We start from the raw sequence: 26978 nt of genomic DNA, 5'->3' as shown, positions 1-26978 counted from the left end.
ACACAACAAACTCGATGCACATAGACACAGAAATGATCCAGCTCCTGGCAATCCTAAAACTACAGGAAAAACACACCTAGAAAACAGCCCCTTCTTCTTCCCTCCATCTCCCCTCTGAAATAATGCAATGGAGAGGGTGCAGGGGTGGGAGGCCTTGGGGTGGGCACAGGAGGGTGATTGCGCCCACGGACCAGACAGGCTGCAGGCATGTGTCAGGAAGTGATTTGTGGAGGAGCCTGCGGCCAGGGTTCACACCTGTATTTCTTGCTGACTGAATTGCCAGCCCTGCTTGTCCCCAGGACCATGGTAGCTCCTGTCAGAACCTCCTGCAGTTCCTTCGCCTCCCACAGCCGCTGCACAAGACCGTCAGCATTAATTCGGCATACTCTTATCCAGCCACAAAACACAAAGATACTGCCCTCTGTTCTGTTTTTTTGAGGAGACTGAAGGGTTGGGTTTGGGATTGGGTTGGTTGGGTTTTTTTTGGGAGGGGGGTGTGGGGTGTGGGTTGTGCTCCCCTTTCTAGCAGTTTATCTGTTTAAAACAAGAAAAACCCAACAAACAGGGAGGCAGTTACTGCAAATGTACAATCCAGCAAACTCAGTCAAACAATCCTTGTGTTGCAAACACAAGCCATCACAATTTAGGAGTGGAATAGATGGGGATGAGAGCTAAGCCAAATGGATTACCTTAGCTTTAGGATCCTATATGCTTGCAATATCACCTGAACTCCAGGTTCTCAGAGCATATTTACGCAACAAAGTTTCTAAGTAGAAAATCTGTATTTAGCGGATGACAACTATTTTTTGATGGTGGGGTGGGAAAGAATGGCATATGTGTAAAATCTTTGAAGATGGATAATTTGAAGTAGAAAGGTAGTGGGAAAGGGATACAAATAAAGGACATTTAATTTTTAAATGAGGCAATAAATGAACTAAGCCAGACTCTGGCCTAGAAAGAGGTATGAAATAAAGAAGAAAGAGAGTTATGTCTTCAACTATATTTATACAACTTAAAAAGCCTTTGAAGTAGAGTGCTTTGTGGAAGTCTTCACGTTTCCAGGCAACAAAAAAGCTAAAGGGCATAATGAGTTGGAAGGAATGAGCAAGGAAGAGCAAACAAGGGAAGAAAATATTATTTTAGCTGTTCAGCCAGTGTTTTCAGCGCTACAAGCAAACCATAGAGCCTTTAGTTACTGCTTAGGCTTGGGATCAGCAGTGAAGGATTAGTGTCTGTGTGTGTGTGGGTGTGTGTGTGGGTGTGTGTGGGTGTGTGTGGGGGAGTGCATGAGGCTGGCATACCACAAAGTGTATGGCAGTGCGTGCACTGATTATTTTCTCCACAGCTGTTTACCAGCTATAGGGGTGAGTGCTATTTTTTTTTTTTTTTCCGAAAGGGGATATAAAAATAAGGCACTGAGTTAATGCAGTATTTGTGATATTAAAATTTGACCCAACATGGTATTTGCATGAGTCACAATTGCAAAGTATTGACCAGTTTTGTAAGCTGACGATTAGGAAATGTGGTATTTATTCTTGTGCTTCATATTTGTATGTAGTATAGAGGCTGCGGGTTTACTCTTTCTTATCACCAAGCAATACAATAGGAGTATTTTACAACTGGGAACCATAATTTCTGGACTAGAAACCAAAACATTTGGGAGGTGATGGGAAAGAAGGCATCAAGCCTTTTTTCCCTAAAAAATATTCTTTCTTTTTTATAATCAGTTATTATTTCGGTATCTTTAAAAAAAGTCATCAGCCAGAATACTGTGTCCTCCCTAAGCCATTCCGTGGTTTCATGACCTGCTGTGCTGTTTTATCCTGAAACAGTGAGCTCATTTAAAATGAGTACCAATACTGTGAACATACTTCTGGTGCTTTTTTTAAACAAACACAGAGCTTGCAACCAAATTATTCACCACCACCACACTTCAGTTCCTCCAGCATGTGATTTCTGTCCGTGGACACTTACAATTTTCAGGCTTATTTTCAGGGAACTGTAGTAAATACATTTATATCTACCCATTGACTCAGTTCTTTCCCTGTCCCCTGTAAGTGCTACTGAACTGAAGAAAACCTGCTGAACCAGGAGTTCACTGGATGAGGGCAGCAAGCTTATCTCAAGGAGAGGCACCATGGGGAGGTTCCATGCCTGTGAAAGAGTTGTGTATCTAATGAAGTGGACCTGTTTTTCTGGCATGGTAATCAAGGGTGAATCAAGGGCAATCAACCCTGGACTACCTTCCCAGGAGCTTGCATCTTTATTTTCTTTAGTCTGTAGGCCTGTTTTTCCTTCCAGCTTTCTCACTGGAGGCCAGTGACAACAATTACCCATCATAAGGCATCTTTTCATGCTTTGTTCTCTGTTATAGAAGCATTTCCCTTCAGTCCCTGCAACAAAAGTATTTCAGTCCAGGACAGACAGACTTTTCACCCAGCAGTTTTTCTCTTCCAGAAATTATGGACACTTATAGTCAGCAGCACATTTAGTGCTGTGGTAACAAGAGTGAGATGCAGTTTACTTGCCTCTGTTGTTTCATTTGCATGCTACCAAGCTTAGATGTTTATAAGTATACGGCAGTAATACATATCTATCTATATATGACTATATCAAATGCAACAAAAGAGCACTATTGCAGAGTTAACTTTGTCTCCACAAAAGAAATGCTCAGATCCTTTCCCGTGGCAAAGACTGGTTTTAATGAAACTGTGTATTGAAAAATAGTTAAGCATTAGCATTTGTGATTATAATTGGTTTGAGGTTACAGTGCAGGTTTTCTGAACAATTTGTTTTTAAAGCTGCCGATTTGGGCTTCATCTTGCTCTGTACTGACATTTCTGAGGGAGAATAGACTAGTCTTGACTTGTTTGGCAACCAAAAGGCAGCATCTTTGTCATGACTTATCAACCAGTTTCAACAATACCTGGCTTTCTGTATGTTAACCACTTAAATGTTATCCTGCTTCTGTTTTATAGTGACTGTGAGGCCTACAATGCAAGTATATAATTATTTTCTCATTAAAATAGAAACCTGTGTTGTGTTTCTATAAAACTGCCTGTTTCTTCATGTTATTGCAGGAAGATGTGCCCCTGAAAGCTGCATGTGGCTGGAATAGAGTGGTCTGTGTCCCACCTCCTGTGGCAATCACTCGGTCTCTTCCCGTGGCTCTTGACTTGGTGTCTCTATGTAGAGGTGGGAGAGATCTTTCCCCACTTGGTGGTGTCAATTGCAGGAACAAGAGCATTCCTGCACATTTCTTTTCCACTGTCATGCTTGTGGAGGTTTGCAGAGGCCAGATATGATCAATCTCATGACCTTTCTTTCCTTGCTTCCTTCACCCCTGCAGGAGCCGCAGTGTGCTGTGTGGCAGAGCACACCCTTCAGCCAGCTGTCCATTTGTCACACGCCTGCCTGCAGCAGCCAGCTGCTGGCCCATTGGCCTCACACCCCTCGGGGTCAGCCAGACGAGGGGAGATCCCCTGCCTTGCCCCTGCCAGGAGGCTGTGCCAGCTTTTCCCTATGAGCTGGGAGGGGCCGGAGCACCGGGCATGCACCTCAGGAGGGCCACAGGGACTTGTTGGGATCTGGCCAGGTTCATGCCAGCCTCTGCCCCTCCCTGTGCCGGGAACAGTCAAGTATTTAATTACAGCCCTCTGTGGGAAGCAGCAGAGGACACTGGTGATTTTGGTGGGAGTTGCCAAGGGACAAGTGCTGCCTGCAGTTCGTGCTCTCCATAACACCAGCCCTCTTCTCCCTGTGCAGACAGTATCAGAAATGCCTATGGAGAAAATCAGTTGTGGATTTACTTACCAGTGTAGTAAATGGAAGTCAAGAAATGGGCTACAGAACAAGCTTGAAAATTTACCCACCTGTTCCAATCCCTCTGTCTTTGAAAAAAAAGGCATTGTTGTCTTCTCAACACAGGAGAGGCTTTCTGTCTTCCTCTGCCTTGCCTTGCTCTGTGCCAAGAAGGATGGTGTACTAGTGGCACACAGTGGGAAAATGAACTCCTTGGCATCTTCTTTAGATTTTAAGTTAATTAAGAGTAAAAACTGGACTTTTTCAAGGAAGCATTCAGACATTGCAAAAGTAATTCAATTACACCGGTGGGTGGCAGCAGGTCAGGAATTTTGCAGTTGATTCTGCTGTTATCAGCTGTTGTTATCTGTTTCATAACACACTCAGAACATTTAAAATCTTTGTCACCCCATTGCATAGCTGAAATGGCATGTGCCAAACGTCAGAGTGTTTTTTACAATGTAAGTAAGGACTATAGAAAAGCATTTTATCAGTAATTTCTGTCATAGCCCCATGGAAGTTGAAGATACTGCACTTCATTTAGTTTCAGGTGGCTTTAAGAGGCCCCAGAACAATGGGAAAGCAAATAGAGAGGCAAAGAATCTCCTCTACAGAGCCAGGTTTGATGAAATTGCTTCAAAAGGAGGGAAAGCATTCAATAGTGTTTTCAGTTGTTTTCAGACTGAGATCCAAGGGCTATCCTGTCACTCAGCAATAACGGGGAAAACAAACTAACAAAATGCTAAACAACAAACAAGCAGCAGGAGAAAAATAACAATGCTATCTAGAGTTCATGGTCTGGTGCTAGCTCTGGCTGAGCACTGATTAATTGGCATCGTAGCCCACTGCTTTATCAATGGGGTCTTTAGGAAGAGAGCTTTTGCAGTAAGCACTAAATGTGGGAAGCAGTGTGAGAGCTCCTGCTCCACTCCAGGCATGTGTCAGCTCTGCAGTGGATTGAGAATGGTATATCCCCAGGAGCAGGAAATTATTCAGGCCTTGTTACAATCTAGAGTGTGGGAGCAGCGGCAAGAAAATCGATGAAGGAAGAAAAATGTGCAAAGCCGCCCTGTCCCATTCTCTGTTCCTGCAGACGGCACGGGGAGCATTGCGGGGTGGGGATTTGTGTGGCAGCAGTGACATCTGCAGAGGGGATCGCACTGACGTGGTGAGAGCTTCATTTCCAAGGACGGGCCCTGAAGACAGATCCTTGGGGCAGCCAGTACGTGGGAGGGATGTGGTGAGCGATTACCCAGGGCCTGTTCAGTGCCGAGCTCACTGCTGTGGCACCCCTGCCACTAATGCAGGAAGGGCTCCTGCGGCCCGCAGAGCATCAGGCAGAGAGCCATGGCACATGTCACAAACCTCCCTTGGGGAGACACTTGGGATTCCCAGAAACAGCTGCATGCACACCCAGTGCCCTGGTCATGGCCCTTCCTGCAGGAGGCTCCTGGGGCACACCAGCCCTGCCAGGGAACCACTGCTGGCAACAACTGCAGGCTATGTGCTGCCTTGGCAGGTGCAGGTGCAGGATCATGGCTGGACACACAGAACACTGGACAAGGGGCCTTACTGCGCTGAACCCTTCTTGTGGGACATGTTACTGGCTGAGAAGGTGGATGCAGAGCAGGGGGAAGGAGCAGGAGGCTAGAAACTGCTCCACAAAATGGGGAGGATTTCATACTGAGCTGCAGTGGACACACCAGGGCAGTGCTGTCCCTGTTGGGATGTTACTCTGGTGACCCAAAATGAGCCAGGATGCTTATGTACAAATGACCCCCACAAGTACTTCTTCCTCTTGTAGTATCTGAGAAATCTGAACTTATATTAAAGTGAGCATCAAGTCCTTAAGCTGCAACTGAAACACACTAAACCAGGAAAATGTTAGCAAAAACACATGGATAATCACACAGATAATGACATGACCTTGATGAAATAGCTTTTCACAGGACTCACATAAGGTTTCCAAAGTGTTGCTGGCAACAATGTTGCAGTGTTCAAAATTATTGCCATCATTAGAATAGGGGAAAGAGGTCTCTGCAAAGCCTTGTCTCCATGGAGAAAGGTGGGGTTCCCAGATATGCAATGGGAGTTGACTTGCTGGACAGCTTTCTAACCCCCACATTGTGTGGAGGTGGCAGAAGGTATTCAGCCCTAATTAATTGGAGTGAAAGAAGGAAGATGCCAAAGTAGGGCACTTGCTCACTCTCCAACAAGGCTTGTTTGCTTCTAAGACCGTGGTTTTGGGGTACAGCTCCAGCCCAAGGTGGACCCAGACTTTCACAATATTACCTTTTCCTCTCCCTGCCTTCTCCTTGCCTTCTGCTGTTCTCTTCTGGTTTCCACATGGTGCTATTGACCCCCACAATATGGCTGGTTTTGGGCACCAGGACTGGGTGGTTTCTCTGGGCACAGAGGTCTCTCACCTTGCCTGCGCTGAGCCTCCTTACTGGCTACCCCTGCAAGGCCCCACCAGCTCCCAGACAGATTCCCTCCAGGCTGGTCTCCTCTCCCCAGGTATTTCACTGGATTCACACTTTGCCAAATCATCCTATTATCCATCCCATGGAAGATGGATAAACTGAGAACCGTGAGATAAACCTTAAATGGACTAAATCCAAATGGACCAAAGCACTTAGATAGCCATATACTGTAAGGGCCTTGCTCTTTGAGGGCCACACAGCACTAAACTCAGCTGGAAGCTCATGGACTGTACTATAAAATTATGAGGATATGTTAGTGGGACTGACTGGAAAGGGTGTTGGGGGAGAGCCACGTCAAACAAAATTCTTCTCTTTGTTGTACTGCTGATGACAAAAGGGCATGATTTCTGCTTTTCTTTAATGCTGTGTTTGAGGAAAACAACTGCTGAACAGAAGGCGGGCTGAGCTTGTATGCAGTGCAGAGAGTAGTTTTTAAAGAAAAAGGTAATTGCAACTTGTGGGACTTGCTGTATAAAGTGATGATTGGTAATGCAGGTCAGAGTGGTATAAACAGTGGAAAACAGAAAGATAAATGGGGGAAAATCATGCTGATGGGAATTTTTCATGGAGAAGCCATTTCAGAAGCCAGCGGAAAGCATGATCAGGCAATGTTTCTGCAGGGGTGGAAAGTATACAGCAAAACACGTATTTACCCAGGCTCTCTGGAAACCACAAAAAAGCTCTTGTCATTTACAGCCTGAGTCTCACCTGCTGCCAGGCCTGGACTGTGGTGGACAAGATTCAGCTCAGCTGCCCTCCTTAGCCTCTGTTTGCTGGGTCAGTCTTCAGCAGAAGGGAATCAGGAAATAGCTGAATGATATCATTGTTCATGAGCCTCATAATTTATTGACGTGAGGACTCAGAGTTTACAAATTAAAAGATGTGTCAATATAGTCTAAGCTTTGCTGGGTGTTTCCAAGGAATGTATTATAAAGATGCTCAAGCACTAAAGGATCAAACCAGCATTTTAGTACCTCAGTGGGCTCTATTTTTCCAATCCTGTTTAATCTCATGTTCCCTTCCTGTACAGAAATATTAAATCAGTGTGGTTTTAAAATGTCAGGAGCTCAGTTTATTCTCCAGGCCCTAGGTTGCCCTGGTTACGAGTCCTTGCAGAGGGTGCCCTAAAGTTCATTGCCAGACATGACTTGCTAGCTGCTAATAGTTCCCACTGGCATCTTGGAGGTGAAGTCCAACATAAAATCCCTGAAGGTGACAGCTATTTACCCTTGGAAAGTGGTGGTGTGGAAGTGCATCCCATGTGGCAGTGGGAGGTGTGATCTCACATCCCCCACCCCAGGTCCAGGCCCTGCAGCAGCAGAGCAACCTCATGGACAAGAGCAAGAGCAGCACGGTCCTCTGGAGGGCTCCTGATGTGACCCTCAGCCGTGTCCTGCTGCTCCTCAGCAAACAGAATGTCTCAGGCGCTGCAATGGCTGGCGATAGCATGTGCCACGAGGGGAGTATAGCTGGCAGTCCTCACTTCAAGAGCATCACTGGTTCCAGGCTGGTCACCAAGGTACAAAGCCATGCTGAAATAGGTAAAGTGGCTGGGAGATGTCTCCCCATTGCCCATATGCAGTTAATCAGGAGCTTTGAAACCATTGCCCAGAAATGCAGAGGTTGTAGTGGGGAAAAGCAATGCTGTTCTCAACTAGTATGGCCATTTCAGCATCTACACAATGGGCATAAAAGAAAAGTTTTAGCTCAGGGAAGCTTTGAATATCCACAGTGCTGAAGTCAAGCATTGAGGAAATAGCAAATGCCAGTAATAGCATCTGTCTTGCCACACAGTTTAAAAATACGTTTATGTATATATGTATATTTATATTTAGCTGTGCTTGTTTGACACTAAGAAATGCAGCCTGTAAAAAGTTAGCAGCAGCAATATTACTGGAAAGCTGCCTGGACTTTCTTGCTTCCCTAGTGCCCTTTACCCAGTACCCCTCTTCAACTCCAAAATTTCCTGCAGATATAACAGGATCTGCAAAGAAAGGAGAAGATGTGTAGTATTTAGGTCTCTTAAATGTATTTTTCAATATCTTTTTATACATGTGTACTAAGAATACACAAAATCTACCAAGGCTGTTCATTCATTAGCTGCCTGGGAGGGTGCTAGCTAACATCTTGCAAGTAGTATGCACTGTCTACATGAGCTTTCTCCAGAGTCTGGAGCTATCTCCTGGAACACTTAGATGCAGAGTTATGGGGCTGGAGAACTCCAGACATATCTTCCCTGTGTTTCAAGTGGAGGTGACACCTCTGGGTGGGTTACAGAGCCTCAAAAGTCCTTGCTGTTTTCCAGGGAAGGCTTGTCCAGCACTAGGACTGCAGTTTGGCCACCCATGCATAATTCTGCTCTCTTGTGCTAAGATTACACCAGTGGTGCCATTTTTCACTGGTGCCCTGAAGCAAAATGAGAAGGGACATCTCCCCCATAGCCTCCCAGCCACCCTCATGGACGATGCTGGTGCCTTTCCCTTCTGTCTCAGGGAGACCTCTCCACCCTGCCAGCTCAAAACAAGCTGGATAATTAGCCAGGTGTGGCTATGGCACATGTTATAAACAGGGTTATCCCTATTATTTGCTGTGCCTGGTTGCACAGGTCCGGAAATCCTCAGCTGGCATTGGAGTCTGTTTGCAGTGAAGACAGCGACAGGCACTGCCATGCAACCTTGTAGCCCAAAACCACCTGCGTGTGCATTCACCTCCCCCTGTGCTGAAGGGCCTGTGTGAGTGGCCCACGGGGGATCAGATGGTGCTCTGTAATCCAGGAGAGCTTGTGATCGAGTTTCCTGTGTTTTTCATTTCTCTCTGCTGAGGCTGAGTAAACACACCCCACGTGAAGAATGTGAAAAGCTGCCGTCTGCTGCATGGAAAAAAGGTTGCTACGGCTTAGAAAGGTGACTGGATTGTGTATGCCATTTCTTGATTTTTGCTTTTTCTTTTTAACAGATGACTGAATGTGTTTTACAGCATGTTCTGCATAAAACTCCACAAAAAATTTAAAAATCTAAATTGCTAAAACCATAGCCAGTTTCTGTACTGAGGACCCAGTCCAGTAGAGTAAACAGAGAGAGGTTGTGAGGAGTGAGTTACCATCTGCCTGCTTGAAATGTCTGGGGTATCACTGAGGGCTTACAGCAAGTGATGCCTTCAGCACTAACTTTACCCGCCTGATAAACAGAAATTTAGCCAGGCAAGGAGCTAGCTTGAGATCTGTCAGATGAAAACAAATGGATTACCAGGCAAGGGTGTCTCCAGAAGATTTAAAGAACTATATACCTTCCCTCCTTTCCAGAAAAACCACCATGCCTTGCACAAAGCAGAAATGCAGACCCTGTATCTTTATGCATTTATGATGCTCTTGATGGTCTCCACCTCTCAGCCAGGAGAATGGAGTGGATTCATCCGTTTTTTATCCACTGTCCTGATGTCCTCTGCCAGCTACTCTTACTTCTTGTAGAGTCTCAGGCTTATGGAGAGATACAGATTCCCTCTAATTGTACCTGGCTAGGGCTGAGTTATTTAGCAAAGGTCCTATCAGACCAGAAAAATCAGCACTCCTCTTTCCTTTGCTCTCCTCTTCTTCTTTCTTCCCCTCACTTCTAAGGACAGATGATTTACTATTGCCAAAAAGTTTTCTAGACCTAAACAGAAAACAAAATATGAAGTAGTCCTGCAAAATTATTTCAAAATAGCTTTGGAGAGCACCTAGGAAGGGGAAAGAAGTCTGTGGGTTTGAACCAAGTTTTTATACATTAATGACTGTTGTTCATTCAGCAGTGATTTTTTTAAATAATAATGGTTTTGCTATAGCTATATCATTTTTTCACACTATCCACTATTATGCAAGATTGGATTGCTTAAGTTGTAGTGCTAGGACAGTTTATTTCATCCCATTTTTCAAGGCCATTGCTGCCTGCACACTCTTAAAATTTGCAGTGCTTCTGTTCCAAACACATATATACCTTGGCAACAATTTAAAAAGAGTCATGAATATAAATGAAAAGGAGGATGTGCACACACACAAAAAACTAATTTAGTGCAAGGATTATCTGGGCCTTATTTAAGAGCGACTACAGAATTTGTTCTGTGGTCCAGCTGATCAGGCAGACACCAGGTACTGCACAAAGTGTTCTTTCCTGCTTCCATAGAGAGTACTAATGTTGAGGAATACAATTAGCTGTCAGGACTATTAATTGCCCAAATTTCTCAAGCTAAGGGGGGAAAAGCTGACTCAGCAAAAAGCACCTGTCAAAGGATGGTGTGCTTTTATTTTCAGCAGGACATAGGCCCACAGGAGACTCCAAAAGGTAAGCAGAATGGAGAAAAATAGAGAAAACCATGATGACTGGTGGTGACAGCAAGGGAATGTAGGTGTCTGGTGCTGCTTGGTCAGCCAGTGATGGTCCTGAAGGAGCCCTGGACAGTGCTGCCTTTCACAGCTCCCTGCTGCTCTCCTGTGTTGCTCTGAAAGCGGCGCTGAAGCAGTGGAGAGTGCCAGCCTTTTCCAAAGGAGGGCTGGCAGACCTCTCTACCCCTGTGGGGGGGTCACCCCTCCCCTCCATGCTCCATGTCAGTGCGCCCCATGAGGTCTCTCCATGCAGCAAATCCCTCCTGCAGCAGTCTGCGGCCTGCACACCACCCCAGCCTTTGCTCGAGTGGAGCGGCGGGTGAGGCCTGAAGGCGTGGGGGAAAAGGCACCCGTGGGCACCCGTTGCCTGTGGCCTGTGCTCCCTTCGCCTCCCTGGGAAAGCAGAGGAGAGCAGGTGTCTCCATAGATGATCCCAACATGTCTGATGGTGCTGCAGCTCCCAAATGCCAGACTGCTGGCCCAGAGCTCTCAGTGTCTGAGGCACCTCCAGGTGCACTTCTAAAGGCATGGTCCTGTATTTTATTACACTAATGGTGCCCTTACCAGCTGTTGTGCCACAGACACTGACACCAGCCTCCTGAGTGTGCAAACAACCTTGATGTTGTTTCTCAGAGCCACAAAACAAGGCTGCTAGATGTTTTTTAACATAGTCTGGGCATTAGCTTCCGCCATCAGTGGCTCTGGATCCAGCAAGACAACTGCCTTGGGCTAGAATGCTGCATCCCTGTGCCCCTGGCTTTCCACACAGCTCCCATCCTCCCTCCATCTCCCCCATCCCTGCAAGCAGAACCACACACCTTGTGAGGACAGGGGCTGTATATAGTTAGATGGCAGCCTCCAAGGAAGCCAGTCTCCCAAACCACAGAATGCTTTGGTCATTTATGAAGTATTTTCCAAAGGAAAACCAGCCATCACTATAACAGCTGCTTCTCCCCAGTGTTTTCAACCAGCTCTCCCTCCCTCTGGGGCTGTAGTGGGACTGCAGCTCCATCCAGGATCAGACCCAGGCATTTTACAGTTCCTAATCATGTTTCCCCACTTTACCACTGCCACAAAGCCACAGTGGAGAGGATGATCTGCACATACCAAGTAGGAAGAGAAGGAGTTAGAGCTGATTTACCCCCTTGGAGGCAAAATGCCTTGCCAGGCAGGGATTGTGAATCACAGATCCTAATAGCAGGCTTAAGGGAGAGAGATGAGGAGGGATTACTTGCCCACATTGGGTTGTTATCCTGGATGTCAAAAGGATCTCTTCAGATAAGGAATGCTGAAGACCAAGTTCCAGAGTGTAGCCCAGGTCCCCAAGCATACTGAAATCCCTATGGCAACTCTGTTCAGAAAGAAAAAGTGATGGAATTGCCATAGATGGTTTGAAGAAAAAAGAAACAGTAGAGGAATGTAAAACATCACCACAGAGAAACATAAAACAGCTCTGGTTTGGCCAGATTGACGAACTTTGAAGAGCTGGTGAAACATGTGCTGACTATGCCTCTAGTGGGCCTCCAGACAAGACCATTCTAGGGAAAAATGCCCTAAAACTGTGTGGTCCTTCTCCAGTAGGCTACACCATTGTATTTGTGTTGTTAAGATAGTCTCTGATTCTGTGCATACATTTTTCTTAAATGTCAAGGACCACTTTCTTGAGCTCCACCAAACTTATGCTGCATGAACATATTTTAAAGCAGATGTAAATGTTCCTATAAATATTAGCAATATAAGAACAGGGGAGTCTGAAAAATTACTAGATAATAGTAATTTTGAAAATGTTGTGGCATCAAATGAATATGATATTTGTGAAAATTGTTTTGCAGTAGTAAATATTTTGGAGCCTGAGTTAACTCCTACTTTAGCACTTACTGTTTTGAAATTACTGACATGGAAATGTATCCTTCTGTGAGAACTAGTTCTAAAAAGTACATTTAACGTGAGTGAACACACAGAATATCCCCGACATGCAGACGAAATTAATGAGATCACTAGCAACATTTAGCACAGTTCATTAGCTATCTAGGCCCAGACAGAGTTGGCTGAATAAGCCAAGCACTCTGTCTGTGCAACGAAATGTGGAGGAAAAATATCCCTCAGGTAGGAGTGGAGCAGATCTGCAGTGTCTCGAGCACAGTGACTGTAACACACCTCTGCACTCCAATTTGATTCCTTTGCACCAGACCCCATGTCCCAAACTGAAGCTTGAATGGGACAAGTAATTTTTCTCTCCATGTAATCCTGGTGGGAGACACAAGGCTCCCTGGGTGAAGTGAAATGTGGTAGTTCCTCTGGTTGCATTTGTTGCTTAAACTGGTCACAGGCTGATACTGTGGGGTTTTCAGTAAGGCTGACAGGAATTTCTGTCCTCTGGATATATTTCAGGGTTTGCTGAAAAAAACTTGTCCCACTTCTCAATAAAAGCTGAAGAAACTAGACACCTTTTGCAGCTAATCTGGGTAAAAGAAAAAAAGGCAGCTGTTGGCACAACACACGTAATTTAGAGCTGGTTAAGAGCCTTTTGGTCTAACAAAAAATTCTCTGATGAAGGTAGAATTTTCTAGAGCAAATCATTCTAGTGGTCAGTTCCCCACTCCTTTCTCTGTTAGCTCTTGTACCTTTCTTTCTGTATTTGAAATATAAGCCAAAAATTATTACACAACCAAACAGAGTGAAAAAAAAAAAACTCTGGAGCCATGGCGTGGAGTAAATGTCACCTGAGTCAACAAAGAGTCCGACAGATGGAGGCTTTAACATTGTTTTTTCAAATTCATCAGTAATTTACTTTTAAAGTAATGACCGTAAATCTTCCTAGAACAGATTGTTTTTCTGTCTGTTATGATTCATTAAACCAGTACGGAATGAGATCATTATCATTTAGGTTAGCATTTTTGAGACTGCCAAATATCCTTCAAGTACTTCCTGCAGCTGGGACTGCAAGCATTGTCCTTGGAGCTGGCAGCCTGCTGGCACCATATCCCGGTCCAAGAGCTTCTTGTGCCTCTGGCTAGCAGCACTGCTGTGCCCACGGGCCCTGCTTGAGTGGGCCACTTTACCTGCCCCTCAGGCAGCAGAAAACTGGAAACTGACTTCAAGATGCAAAGCTTGAGAGTCGATGGAAATAAGCACCTGAAGAGATGCACAACCATCTCCCCGAGGAGCTAGGGCTGGAAACTCTTCTCCAGAGGTGGACTCTCACCCACCTCAGCCTGCAGGTGAGCTGGCTGATTACTGGGACACAGTGGTCATTGATGCCTCTGGATAAATTGCCTCCTCTTGCAAATTCCCACATTGTAAAGCCAAAGGATGCAGCAAGAAGGGTGCCAGCCACAGGAGACAGGTTACCAGAAACAGACTTTTTGCCTTTTAATTTCTTTTTGGTGTATTTCCTGACTGCATTAGTGAAACAACAATGACATAAGGGGCATGATGCAGCAACAGGGAAGACAGAAGCAGGTAAAAGCAAAAGAGACAATGTCATATTTGTTGTAGAAAAAAAGAAAAATGAGCTGGCAGTAAAGGGGAATTCACAAATTATTTGATAAAAAGGCACACAGCCATTCCCTGCCCCCACAACCACTCTGAGAGTCCTCTGACATATGAAGGACATCAAAAGAAGAAAAAAAACCACCCAAAAAGTCAACAAACAAAAAACAAACCACTGCCCCAAATTACAGCAATTACTTGATCAGGGCATTTTCACTTCCTATTTTGGGAGAGAGAAATTCCCCAGGTCATCTGACCTCCTTTGAAACTACACCAGGAAGAGGAGCAGCAGCAGTTGACAAGTGCAGGGCGTTCTCTGGCTGTACAAAAGCCTCCCATGGGTGAGCCAGAGCTCAGAGCAGCGCAGGGATGTGCAGGTGTGTGTACACATAGCAAGGTGAGCTGCGAGTATCCTGCCAGCCAGATCATCTCTTGCACAACTCTCCAGTCCTGTGCAGCCCGGCGGACCTTTCGCTGCTTGTTTCCAAACATGCCTCCAGAACAAACCTTCTGAGGAGCTGTTTCCTCACATGCTGTTTCCTTAAACGCTGCTGAAAGCAGCTCTCTCCAAGACGAGGTGGCAGCTAGCAGCATGGTGGGAATAATGGCAATGAGGACGTGGATTGAGCCGGTGGTCGCGGGTTCCCAGGTGGCCAGTGCCTTCTACGACACAGCGCTGCTGCTGGTGGTGAAGAACTACTACAACCAGACCAACAGCACAGCTCCCGCCCACGTCCTGGAAGATGCTCAGCAGAAGGCTGTATCTAATTTTTATATCATCTACAACCTAGTTCTGGGCCTGAGCCCACTGGTGTCAGCCTATGGCTTGTCCAAGCTGGGGGACAGGATACATCGCAAGATCCCCATCTGCTTCCCTCTTCTTGGTTATTTGGGCTCCAAAACTCTCCTGCTCCTCCTGATTCTGCTGGGCTGGCCAGTGGAGGTGATGTATGGGGCTGCTGCCTTAAATGGGCTGACAGGAGGCTTCACCACACTTTGGGCAGGCATCATGGCTCTGGGATCCCTGGGGTCCTCTGAAAGCAAGAGGTCTCTGCGGCTCATCATTATTGAACTTGTGTATGGCCTGGCTGGCTTTCTGGGAAGCATGGCATCTGGCTACCTCTTTGTTGGCTTCAGCAACCGCTACCGAGAAGGCACCGTGCTGGTGTGCTGCAGCATTGCTTGCTATGCCTTTTGTCTCCTCTACAGCATTTTTGTCCTCACAGTCCCCAAGCCAGCAGCTCCCTGCCCAGCCAAAGCCAAGAGTGCAGAGGAGGTGGGTGGTCAGCTACCAGAAGCAGTGGTAGCAGGGAGCACCCAGCCTTCAGAGAGCAGCATCTTCACTCCAGTGTCACCCTCGAAGCTCATCATCATCCTGCTGTTTGTGGCAGCAATCCTCTATGACCTGGCTGTGGTTGGTGCCATGAACGTACTCCCACTGTTCTTGCTCAGGGAACCTTTAAGTTGGAACGCTGTGGAGATTGGCCATGGCAATGCTGCTGGGTATGTGATCTTCATTACCAGTTTCCTAGGGGTGCTTGTGTTCTCCAGATACATGAGGGATATTACCATGATCATGATCGGAGTAGCTTCATTCAGCGCTGGCATCCTCATCATGGCCTTCGTGCAGTGGACGTTCCTGTTCTACATTGGTGAGTTGAACAGTCATGCACATGAGCAAATACAGCTGAGAAATGGGTGTTTCAACATCACTGGAAGGGCTTTTTGCTTTGCTTTGTGACAAATTTGCAAGCAGGGAGTTAGGCAGATCATCACAGGAACAATTTGCAAGAAAGCATTCTTTTTACTCCTCTTTCCCCACATCTCCCTTAGTACTCTTAAGACTCAGCACACAATATCCTGAGGAGGCATACACTTCTGCCAAGGATTAGTTTAAGGCTCATTGACTTGTAATTCATCAGTTTGTCATAGACCAGATCTGAGCAGTGTTCACACTCTTGGAGACTGGGAATTGTTGCTGAGTCCGTGTACTAGTGGGACTGCATCATTGCAGCAATAGGAAGCACTGGCTTCCTCTGAGGCAAGGCTTAAGGCTACAACAGATGCAAAATGGCAAAGGCTTCCTATTATGGGAACATCTTAAGGTGTGATGGATTTTTATCATATGAAGGCACAGCTGATGGGAAACTTAATGAAACATTGGTGTTGTAAAAGACCACAATAATGTAGTTTACAGATCTCACACTGTTAGATAAATTACTAAGGGACAGGTAACAATAGATGGGGCAGCATCCCATGATAAAGGAAAGGCAAGTTTACTTCTGGGAGCTGACCTGTGATGAAAAACAAAATCCAAGCACTGCATGCATTGTGCCAGATCTATCTCACAGAGTATTATCTATTGCATGGCTTTAAGGTTTTGTTTCTCAAAATGAGAAAGACACTGGAGATAAACACTCTGAAGTGCTTTTTCTGTCTGTCCCTACAGGGAACAGGGAATTGAAAATTAAACAAAGTTTTTCTAAAGGGAAAGATGATAGGATATTGTATTTGTGTACTAAGCCAAACACTGAGTGATTTTAAGATTTAAGATATAATGTTTGTTTAGCCAATCAAGCTGGGGAAAAAATTAGGTAGAAAATAAAAAAGCTTGCTTAATAATTCAGCTAATTTTCATCCTGAAAGCCTGCTGCTATGCAGTGTGTTGGATGCTTATTCCCTGCATTGCAGAAACACCTTGGTACACTAGACATGGACCAAGTCTTCACTGAAGCTGGTTTTGCTGACAGGAAGGTAATTCCAGATCCCCACAGATTTTCACAGTAGAGACAGGCTAGAATACTGCAAGCCAGAAGCACCGAGATGCAAGACAGATGCAGTGTTATGAATGTACTGTTCCTGTCAAGGCTGTGTAGCACAGAGGGCTCTCTGCATGTTAAAACTTAAATCATCATCCTCATGGATCTCAAAGAAGAGGGAGGACCCCATCTATGCTGGGATGTCTGGCTGAGAACAAGAGACTGTGTCTAGTTTGGGCAAAGGACCTCTGATAATGGGAGGTGGCTTTTTTTAGCAGAGAAATGGTGAGACAAGGTGTCTGTCCAAGCCAGTGGCGTATAATCTTCAAAAGCAGTGGCTGTGCTGGATCACAAAGAGCAGACACTGGTGATAACTCAAAATTCATTGCATTACAGCACGGGCAGTGATGCTCTTCGCCCTCATCCCCTTACCAACCATCAGGTCCATGTTGTCTAAGCATGTTGAAGGATCATCCTATGGTGAGTATTTTGGTTACCTTACCAACCAAAACCCCCTGAAATCCCTTTATTCAGCCTAGAGTACTAAGAGAAAAGTAAGTTATTGCTGCAATCTGTGCTTTGTGTAATAATACCAGAGGAAATGATACCACAAACAGGGAGGGAGAAGCAGAGAAACTTGCTGGACAAGATTCTCACATCCAATCTTCTTGTCCTTGGTTGCATCATCATTTATCAACAGAATTTTCAGCACATACTTCAAAACATTACAATCAGTGCATAGTTCAAAGGTAGGGAAAATAGCTGAGGTGCTTCTCAAAAACACAGTACTGCAGGGAGAACCAAGAAAAGCAGGACATTGAGTTGAAGTCACACCATTTATATCTGGCTTCTTTTACCTCCAGCTTTGGGAAGGATGGATTATTTTAATCTATTTTTCAGTTATGCTCTCTAAACATTTCTTCAGGTGTTTGCAATTTGTTCCTGTCACACTTAATTTAACTACAAAGAATAACTTTTGCATAAAAATTGACCTTTCTTGGAATAGAGGCTGGAATTCTTTTCCATTAAATTACATATTAAAAATTAGTAAAATGTATTTTACAGCAGCATATTAAGGCCTACCATTTTTACCTTACCCCAATGAGCTAGATTTAGACACAAGATACAGGACTGGCCATTCATTCAAACAGCACCACAGGCCCACAACTGCTCATGCCTCCTCGAAACAAGTTTCCTCTGCATCCTTCACATCCTTTTCCTTTCAGCCATACGAACACGACACTGCTCTGTCACCAGTTCATTCCTACCGCTTGTGCTCCCTCAACATCCACCATAGCAAAATCATCTCCCTGCCACAAACAGCACAGCTCACATCCCAAATAATTCACTATAAATGAAACCTTTTTAATCTCTATCTTGAGCCATATGGGCTGCACATGACGATGGTGTCAGCCCAGACCAAGAATAGGACCCTGCCACAGAGCAGCACTTGCCTTCTGGTCGCAGTTTCATCTCCTGGTGCTGAGTGGCTGCAGAATGCTACAAGGGCAGCAAGCTCAGCATACAGCCCTGACCTTGCCCCCAGTCTGCGAGTCCCTGCCGGGCTGGGTTATTTCCCTTTCACCCATTTACCATGACAGAAACCCTTCAGTAAAGAGTGGTTTCAACTAGAATTCAGTTTCTGCCTTTCTTCCACATGAAATATCATACAAATCACACACACATCCCCATTTCAGGCATTATTGTAATTTCAATCCTGTGAACCACTTTTCTGGCCTAGGCCAGAAGCAGACCCTTACTCAAATGTCTCCTGTCCTGAAGATGACAGCTCTAGACTATTTTTCTACCTCTAGGAAAAGGAGCACTTATTGAGCAGTTTATTGCTGCTGTTACAAGTAGCTACCTTTATATGTAGACTGTTTAGGCAGACAGTTTTCCAGTTGAATCTTTTGTCCAGTTGAATCTTTTGTCCGACGCCTAAAAGGAAAAATCATTTAATTGTTGTCTAGAACAGAAGCAGATACAAGCTCATGCCATCTGGTATTAGCGGAGCAATGACTACACAATTGTGATTCTGGATTTGTCAGAGAGATACCACAGCTGGTTTGTTAATCTCCAGCAACAAACTATGTTCTTGTCTTACAGGTAAGGTGTTTGTCCTGCTGCAGCTGTCTTTAGTCACCACGGGAGTAGTGACATCTACAGTCTACAACAAGATCTATCAAAACACACTGGACTGGTACAGCGGCTTCTGCTTCATTTTGTCTTTTCTAGTCGGCTGCCTGAGTCTCCTCCCTTTAAGGTAAGAAATGGGAAAGATTTTGTTGAAAAAGACATGCTGTATTTTCTCTGTACTTCCTGATTCTAAAATTTATAAAGCAGATAGGAAAGAATTTTAAAAAGAAAACAACACCCCACACCAACCGAATTTTTAAAAAAAGGGAAAAAACCAAACTTGCAGAAATGAGTTGACAAATATCAAAGAGATTCAAAAAATGAAAGTTGCAATGTCTAGCCAGTGCTTTTTTAAATCTTATTTTTGTTTAATGTAACATGAATTGCTGTAGGAAGAGTATCTGGCAGTTTAACAGATAATCCCAGGAGACAAAGCACTCACACAAATGTAATTGTTTGGTACTGTGAAAATAGTAGTAAGTGGAATGAAAGAATGACCCTACACAAAGTAAAATGTTTTTTAAAAATTCCATTATATGTTACTTATCCATTGAGAAAAGAATAATTTCAGTCTTCCTCAAATGTTTCAAAGAGACACTATTACCACAGTGAAGGAAAATTGAAGGAAAATTCTGGTCCATTGAATTTGCCCAACTGTACCACCATGGAGTGACTGCTGCGAAATACAATTTCAGGAACAATTTTTAACAAAACCAGTTTAATTTGAAGAGAGAAAGCTGAAACAACCCCTCCACCTACTTTTACAGAATTTTTGAAGGATCTCCCTCCAAGTCTCACTTTGTCTATTAGAGCCTCCCCAAGACTCTCCAGCTTGTTGCTTTACCAAAAAAACGTCAAGATTCTTTCTGTATGAAGTGAACTGTGATAATGTCAGTATTTAATCCACTTAAGAAGAATATCTTCATTCAGATGTAAGGCATGTACTGGACAGGCTAATGCTTGACTCTAGGCAAAATTCTTGCCTAGATCTGTTGTAGTTTAAGCAAAATAGAGTAGTACAAAGTCTAAAAGCACAATGTATACTGACTTCAGCTGCACCTCCTAGACAGGAAGCAGAGCCTGTAAGGAAAGCTCCTCCACCACCACCTCTGTTTCATCCAGAGCACCAAAGGATTTCTGGGGTTGTGAATGCATTTGACAATCAGTGACTTCAGGACTACTAGTGTGAGGAAGGCTACTTCTACTCATCATTCCCCTGGCTCTGCTTTCCTTCTCAGATCTTCCAGACACTAAAGACTTGTTTCTTATATGCAACCCTCTCTCTAGAGGGGTCACTGCTAGCTACTCAAATGCTTTTTAATACAGGTTTCAAATAGAAGCACCATTACCAGTACAAATACAGGTTATTGAAGTGAGGGATGACAGATGGTGCCAATGTCGCTGAATGCACACAAGAGCGGCTGGCAGACCATTGAGAGGAATGCCATTAGCATGCAGCCAGCTCCAGATACCCCAGCAAAGTTTAGGATATAGATGTGGACAGAGCAAACTAAGTTTGAGAAGGTAGTTTGCTAATTCTTATTATCTGCATTTTTTATTGTTCTTTACAGCTTTGTGGCCATCAAACAAAGGTCAACCACTGGATCCCTTGAGATTCTGACTGAGTAACAGAGGCATCTTCTGGTTGTTATCATTAGTCCCTACCAACACAATAGGATACAGAGCATTTGTATTTCCACTTCACAGCATGCCACAACCTCTCAGCCATTAAGCCTCTCGCCCAAGAAGAGATGTTTGCCTTGTTATTTCTGCAGCACACACCCCATCCTGTAGAGTATGTGCGTTAGCTATTGCACACCAGCAGTCCTCAGAGCATTCTCCTCTTTGCTATGCTGGTCAGCAATACCAAAGACGCACAAGGATATAGGCTAGAAATGAAAGTGTCATTTCCAGACACATCGTTCAGAGTGGAAGCGGAAAGCAGAGGATTGGTTTTCCATTAGTTCCTTCTTGTTTGTTCATTCAGAAACCTCAGGGCAGTTCTGTGACTCTGGCTGATGAAACAGAGCTGCAAGCCACATGCCACATGCACAGGTCCATCAGCAGGACACACCAGCTCACCATCTCCGGCAGATGTTATCAGCCCAGCCAATTAATGTTATGTACAAGACCATTAAATAGAGAAATAACACCATAAAAATATGTAAGATTAACAGAACTTTAGTAATCCCTACAATAAAACACCCCTGAACAGATGTTCATGTCCCTGATTTCTGGGAGAATGTCACACTGGACAGTGCTTCAACAGAGCTCATGCAAGGACTAAGACTCAAGAGCTAATGCTGGTGTTTCAACTCACACCACCACAATGTGCTACTCTTGTCACAGGTAAAGAACAGCTAAGTGCAGCACACAGCTCCTACAGGATTTATGGAATTGTAGGGACTCTAATACCATGTAATAGTTACTGTGTTACCAAAGCTTTTATCTGGGTTGGAAAGGAACCTCATACAATACAGCAGCTAGCATGAGATGATGTCACATAAATCCAAACATCAGTCAAAAGTGTGGCATGTCTGACAAGGATGTGTCTGCTTACATGCTAATTGACTAGAGGCTTCCAAGGTCCTGGACTAAGTAAAGGGAAGTTAAAAGCCCTTAAATAACTGAAATAATCTGGAGGCAAATCAGGCAGCTTCAGTTTGAGCCAGGGGTATAGCAAGCAGAAGTTGGCTTACCATTACACAATCCCTGCCTCTGAGGAAGTTGCTGTCACCCTGTCCCCCCCCATCCATTCCTCCCTCCAATCTTTCCTCAGCTCCTTCACTTTCAGTACCAGAAGTAATGCAACAACAGGTCAGATGATTTCTATTTAGATCAACCATGGAAGATTTTAGGGGAAGGGAGTATTTCTGCAGTAAGATAGTGAGCTGCTTAACAAAATAAGTATTTCTGCAGTAAGACAGTGAGCTGCTTAACAAAATAAACACATGCATCATTTCACCAGGGAAGACCACAAAAAATGAAACTTTATTCTAAGTAAAGGAGTCATCTTTTAATACATTTATTGGTCCATTCCATTAAATTAATTGAGGTAAACAAATGGTGCATTTTAAAAAAAATTACACAGTAATATAGAATTACAAACAGTTTTACCTCAAAGCATTTTTCTCCATCAATACTATCTCCATAGTAAACAATGCACAAAGTATATTTAAAGAGATATATGAAAGGGTATAGAAACATGCCAGCACCAGAAGGCAAGACATTTCCTAGCCTGTGAGTCTGAACAAGAGCATAGTTGCCAGATTTGACCAAGTACAGGAAACAAAAGCCTCCTTCCCATTTTTACATTGTTTACTAGCTAATTCACACAGAGACAAGTATTTTCACAGCTTTCATTTTGTATTTTAATGGTATGAACAGTGACTCTAGTTCTGGTGAGTGGGTTTAGAGTGAAAGCAGAAGAGTCTGGACAAGGAACCAGCACCAAACCAGTCAGTTTGGTCCCCATCACTGATACCTTCCACACAGTGTGTGAAGTTCACAGCCAGCTTGCCTTCACAACTCTCCAGACCTTAGGGAGGGACAGAGGGATACAGGCACAGAGAAGCGAGAGCAAGGACGGTGCTTCTTTATTTTTGTGTTCTGTACAAAAGCCCTTTGGCTCTTATTTTAAGACTGGCCCTCAGCAACTTGTCTCTTTGTGCAGTAGGAATGTTGCACTGGCCACAACGCTGCAGCTTGATCTGAAGGTATGGATACACATCCCAGCACCAGGTTAAGGTAATGGTTTAGCTTCAAAGCACGGAATACCAAGACCTTCAAAGTAGTCTAGGACAGTGACTAGCCTTGTCTTAGCATGCCATTTACATAAGGGTGATCTACTTGTGCCTCTTTGGAAAGCTCATTATTTTCTGCAAATTTACTGTGCTTTAGGCACGCAACCTTAAAACCTCTCCAGTTCTTTACTAAGTACTTCTACAAGTCAGATACTTCAGCAGGACTTTCAAGTGCTAAGCAGAGAAATAAGCACTGCCATTTTCGTTTGTAAATTGTTCAACAGCACTCCCAAAAAGTTTTAAATGCCACATTCAGTTTGCCAGAAGGTAAGTTTATTCCTGTGATCCCCAGTTTTACTTCACAAGAGGAAAACAAAAATCCAACAAGTAGTAGCAACTTGCCTGTCTTTAAAAAAAAAGTCCTGATTTTCCCTATGTGTTGTTGTAGTAAAAGTTTAATACACCCAAGGAAAGAATGTTCTACCTTCAGAATTTAAGACGACAGAACATCTAATGAGCTAATTTAATCTATACAATTTTGTACAGTGATAATCAGGACAAGGATTTTCAACAGTCTGCAACAATAATCATAATGATATCCAGTTAAATTGCGCAAGTTTAACAAAAGCATGGCTCCTGTTAAAGTAATGAACGGTCCCTGCTATCTGGGATAGAATTATTTAGGACCCTTGCATCTGCAGCACTGACAGGTGAAGAAATGTTTCATGAACAGGCTATGCAGAGCCACTGCTTCAAGGCTACTGCACAGTGCCTTCACAGAACTGTCTCTGCCACTCCTGCTTTGTTTCTATCAGTTATTCCACTACTTTATCCTCAGAATAAGTTTTAGTGCAGCAAAAATCCAAGTAGATTGAAGAATCCATACTTTATTCTTTAATATAATTCACACCAAAACTCTTTGTGTCTTTAGGGCTACACATATTACCTTTTCATTTTTCAATGTATACCTGAAAAAGCCATGATGTTTTAACATCTATGTTTATTGCAAGATTTAGATCCTGATAAAGGTATACATGAACAATGCATGGTTCATTACTGAGCATAGAAATGAGCTCAGTGCCTGCTTTATTGTGCTGGTGCCTCTTAACAGAAGAAACAAACACCACAGAAACTATACAGAAGTAACTGGGCAGCAGTGAATTATGCATCCCCTGCGAGGGCCTTGCCCCGGTTATAGATTATGAGGAAAACTGGGCTGATTTAAGGACTGCTGAAAGAACCACATTTTAAACAGGTTCATAAAAAGGGCACCAACTACTTTTGCTGTCACTTTGGTGCACATGCAGAGAGTCATCTTCAGTGACTTAACATTCAACAAGTGACTCAAAGATGAAGCTCCTGCAGTATTCCTGCTTCCCTTCACCAACACCTTCTGTTTCTCCCAGGCAAATGTAGACCATCCAAAGTAAAGACTCATTCTACAAGGACGACAGGATTACATATTAAGAGTTTCACTGTCAGTTCAGGACTCAACTCCCTTCTAACAGCAGTTATGTGATACAAGTGTCACCCTGCATCTTACAGGAATTTCCTGCAACTTTTGTATTCTTCCTGACTGGCATGGTTGCCCCAAACATCACAATCAGGATCCTCCCCACACCTCACCCACAGCCTCTCCCTCAGTCACCTTGTGATTTACAACAGCTCTTCATAAGAACAGATCACTCCACAGTCTGCAGGCACTGAGACCCACCTATGCACACCCTTATTACACTGCAGCAAATCCTCTTGCAGAGGATTCTTCCTTTGAATGCCAAGTTTTACTGCCTTTGTAAGAGCTTAAGAGGTTTCGGTCCAGATCACGTAAGGTAGCTCGATCTTCAGCAGCTCCAGCCTCAACAGTTACATGCTGATTTGAGCTTCACTTGGCACTCTCCACTGTCCATTATGCTTCTCTTGAACAGCTGTGATGTTAATTGCTGAACTCCCCAAAAGCAACACCCATTTCAGTTTGACATAAAGCAAAGCAGGAAGACTCCCCTAGTGTTGTAAGGCATCAGATGAAACCACCTGTAGGAAAGAAATCACCATTCTTTCTACTCATCTTGTGCTGTTTATTTTACTAAGATGGTGGGAAGACTGACTAAATAATAGTTCAAGGTATATTTTGCTTGAATCCCAGTGATGTTGTAGAGTCAATAACAAAATTCCATTTATTCCACGTTCTTTTTGAACTAAGTCAAAAAGCATGTTCATGTTTCTTCGTGGAAAATGGGGAAGACTGTAACCCTGAAGGACAAACTGTTGGATAGTATGCAAGTGCTTATTCTAGATTGCTTCAAGATGATGCCCTTAAGTACTTCCCCAGAACAAGGGGAGTCTGTGATTCTGAACCTAACAGTAACTTAAACCAGAGTTCTCATTTACACCAAAAAGTGCATATTGACAAACTGATCTTAAACAAGAAACATAGTTTGTTTAGTACCACAGAGCTGACAATAAGATTGAGCAAAAAAGAAAAATTTCTTAAAATGTCTTATATTTTACTTTTTCATGCAGAGAGCACCATCTCATTAGCCTGACAGCTACCACAGTGCTGCAATAACTCATCTTGAGAGTTCCATAAAGCCACCAGGCTGAGAAGGGTGGCTGCATGTTCAGTTGGTCTTTATGAAGGAATAAATTCCAAATCAAACTAGTACCTGGTGGGTACCTTGTTACAGGAGAGCAGAGTAGTTGCACAAAATCAATCACTGCTCACATTCTTTGCAAGAACGTTGCCAGAGAATAAGTAATCACTCCAATTTAGAAAGTAAGCACAGAGTTATTTATTGCCCTTAATCCCAGTATTACACTCATATGAGTCCCAACCCCCCTCACTAGGATTGTTAAATCACGGCAGCATAATGGCCTAAGGCCATTAACACCAAGCAGGCATTTACTTGAGGTTGGATTGCAAGAGCAAGGACAAAAAAAGGACTTGCAGAAGCAGTTGCAATTCTAAAGGCTAACAGAAATTACTAAGAAAATAGATCTGTAACAAAAGTAGCCCTAAAAAACTTGCCATGTGGTTCAGCAGAGACAGGTATGAACCTAATAGGGTACCCATCTATCCCCCACTAACCCATTTAAGGCAAGTTTCACACACTCTGATGCTTGGTGGAAGGAAGCATTTGACACCTTTTGGCTTTTGGTTGCTGCAAAGAAAGCGTGGAGAAAGGAAAGAGTTCTACTTTTACTACTGCAGACATCTTAGGTGACCAAGCCTAAAGTGGCTCTAGTAAAACCCATATATAAAGCATGGTGTAAGAGATCTCCACCATGCAACTTCCAGAGCTAGCTTTGGAAAATTAAAGACCCATCCTTCCCCATTCCCACAACCCCTGAAAGGCAGCAGTCCAACTCGTTCCCGTAGCTAAGCTGGTTTTGATCCCCAAGTCAGTCACAAGTACACTTCAGTCAACTGACATTACTTCATAATCACCAAGGTAAACAAAGATACTCAGTATGAACCAACAGCATGCCACACTCACAAAAACCACAGTTCATGCTTCCATCACCAACCATCTGCAGCTGGTGTTGGTATGGTCTGTCTAGAACCAGCCTGACTCCTGGACAGAAAAGTCTACAGAGACCATTTCATCCAGAGGGAGCACACGGGTGGTAGTAAAACAGAAAATAATCTCTCCCAGCCTTTCTTTATCCATTCAGGAAAAAAAAAAAAAAAAAAAAAAAAAAAAAAAAAAAAAAAAGGAGAAGATTTGGTTAGGGAGTAATGTAACATAGGAATATTTTTTTTTCCAAGCAAACAAAACAGAATGGTAATAAAGATGTCATTTGGCACCTTGCAGTAGAGTTTTATTTTCATCTTTTTAGTGTTCCACTCATCAGTTCCTTCCAGACTAGAGAGGTAAATTTTATCAAGATCCCCATGCACTTTCTCTGTGAACCCCAATCACTCCATAGAATAAAGAAGGAACCATTCAAGATAACTCAAAAAGATGAAACATACCCCAGTTTAAACACAAAAATTGAGGAAAAAAATTCAAATAGGCTGGAACAGATACTCTGAAAAACTAAGTGCAGCTGTCATTCAGTTAACTTAACAAAAAGAGTCCTCCATACAGTTCCAGTATGACTAGTGGTACTGAGCACAGAAGTGCTAGACTGTCCATGAAGGTACTTCTTATTTGGTCTCTGGCTTGTCTTGCAATAGTGGTATAATTGACTCCCACGCCGTAAGGCA

General features: G+C 43.8%; 2 protein-coding genes across 2 annotated transcripts in view; one reads left to right on the top strand and one right to left on the bottom strand.

Annotated features, from left to right (window-relative positions):
• The first annotated feature begins 120 nt into the window (after nt 1-120).
• SLC46A2 (solute carrier family 46 member 2) lies at nt 121-23052 on the top strand. Its single transcript, XM_005493394.4, has 4 exons — nt 121-15785; nt 17289-17372; nt 18999-19155; nt 20600-23052. The coding sequence occupies exons 1-4, from the start codon at nt 14726-14728 to the stop codon at nt 20655-20657; spliced, it is 1359 nt and encodes a 452-aa protein (XP_005493451.2). The 5' UTR covers nt 121-14725; the 3' UTR covers nt 20658-23052.
• Nucleotides 21988-26978, bottom strand: part of SNX30 (sorting nexin family member 30) — a 53786-nt gene continuing 48795 nt past the window's right edge. Inside the window, exon 9 of the mRNA XM_005493393.4 lies at nt 21988-26978. Coding sequence (XP_005493450.2) covers nt 26919-26978 — 60 coding nt within the window. The 3' untranslated portion in view covers nt 21988-26918.

Source organism: Zonotrichia albicollis, chromosome Z (assembly GCF_047830755.1).
Source record: "Zonotrichia albicollis isolate bZonAlb1 chromosome Z, bZonAlb1.hap1, whole genome shotgun sequence".
NCBI lineage: Eukaryota > Metazoa > Chordata > Aves > Passeriformes > Passerellidae > Zonotrichia > Zonotrichia albicollis.
Note: the sequence above shows the minus strand (reverse complement) of the source record. Positions and strands in the feature narration are given on the sequence as shown.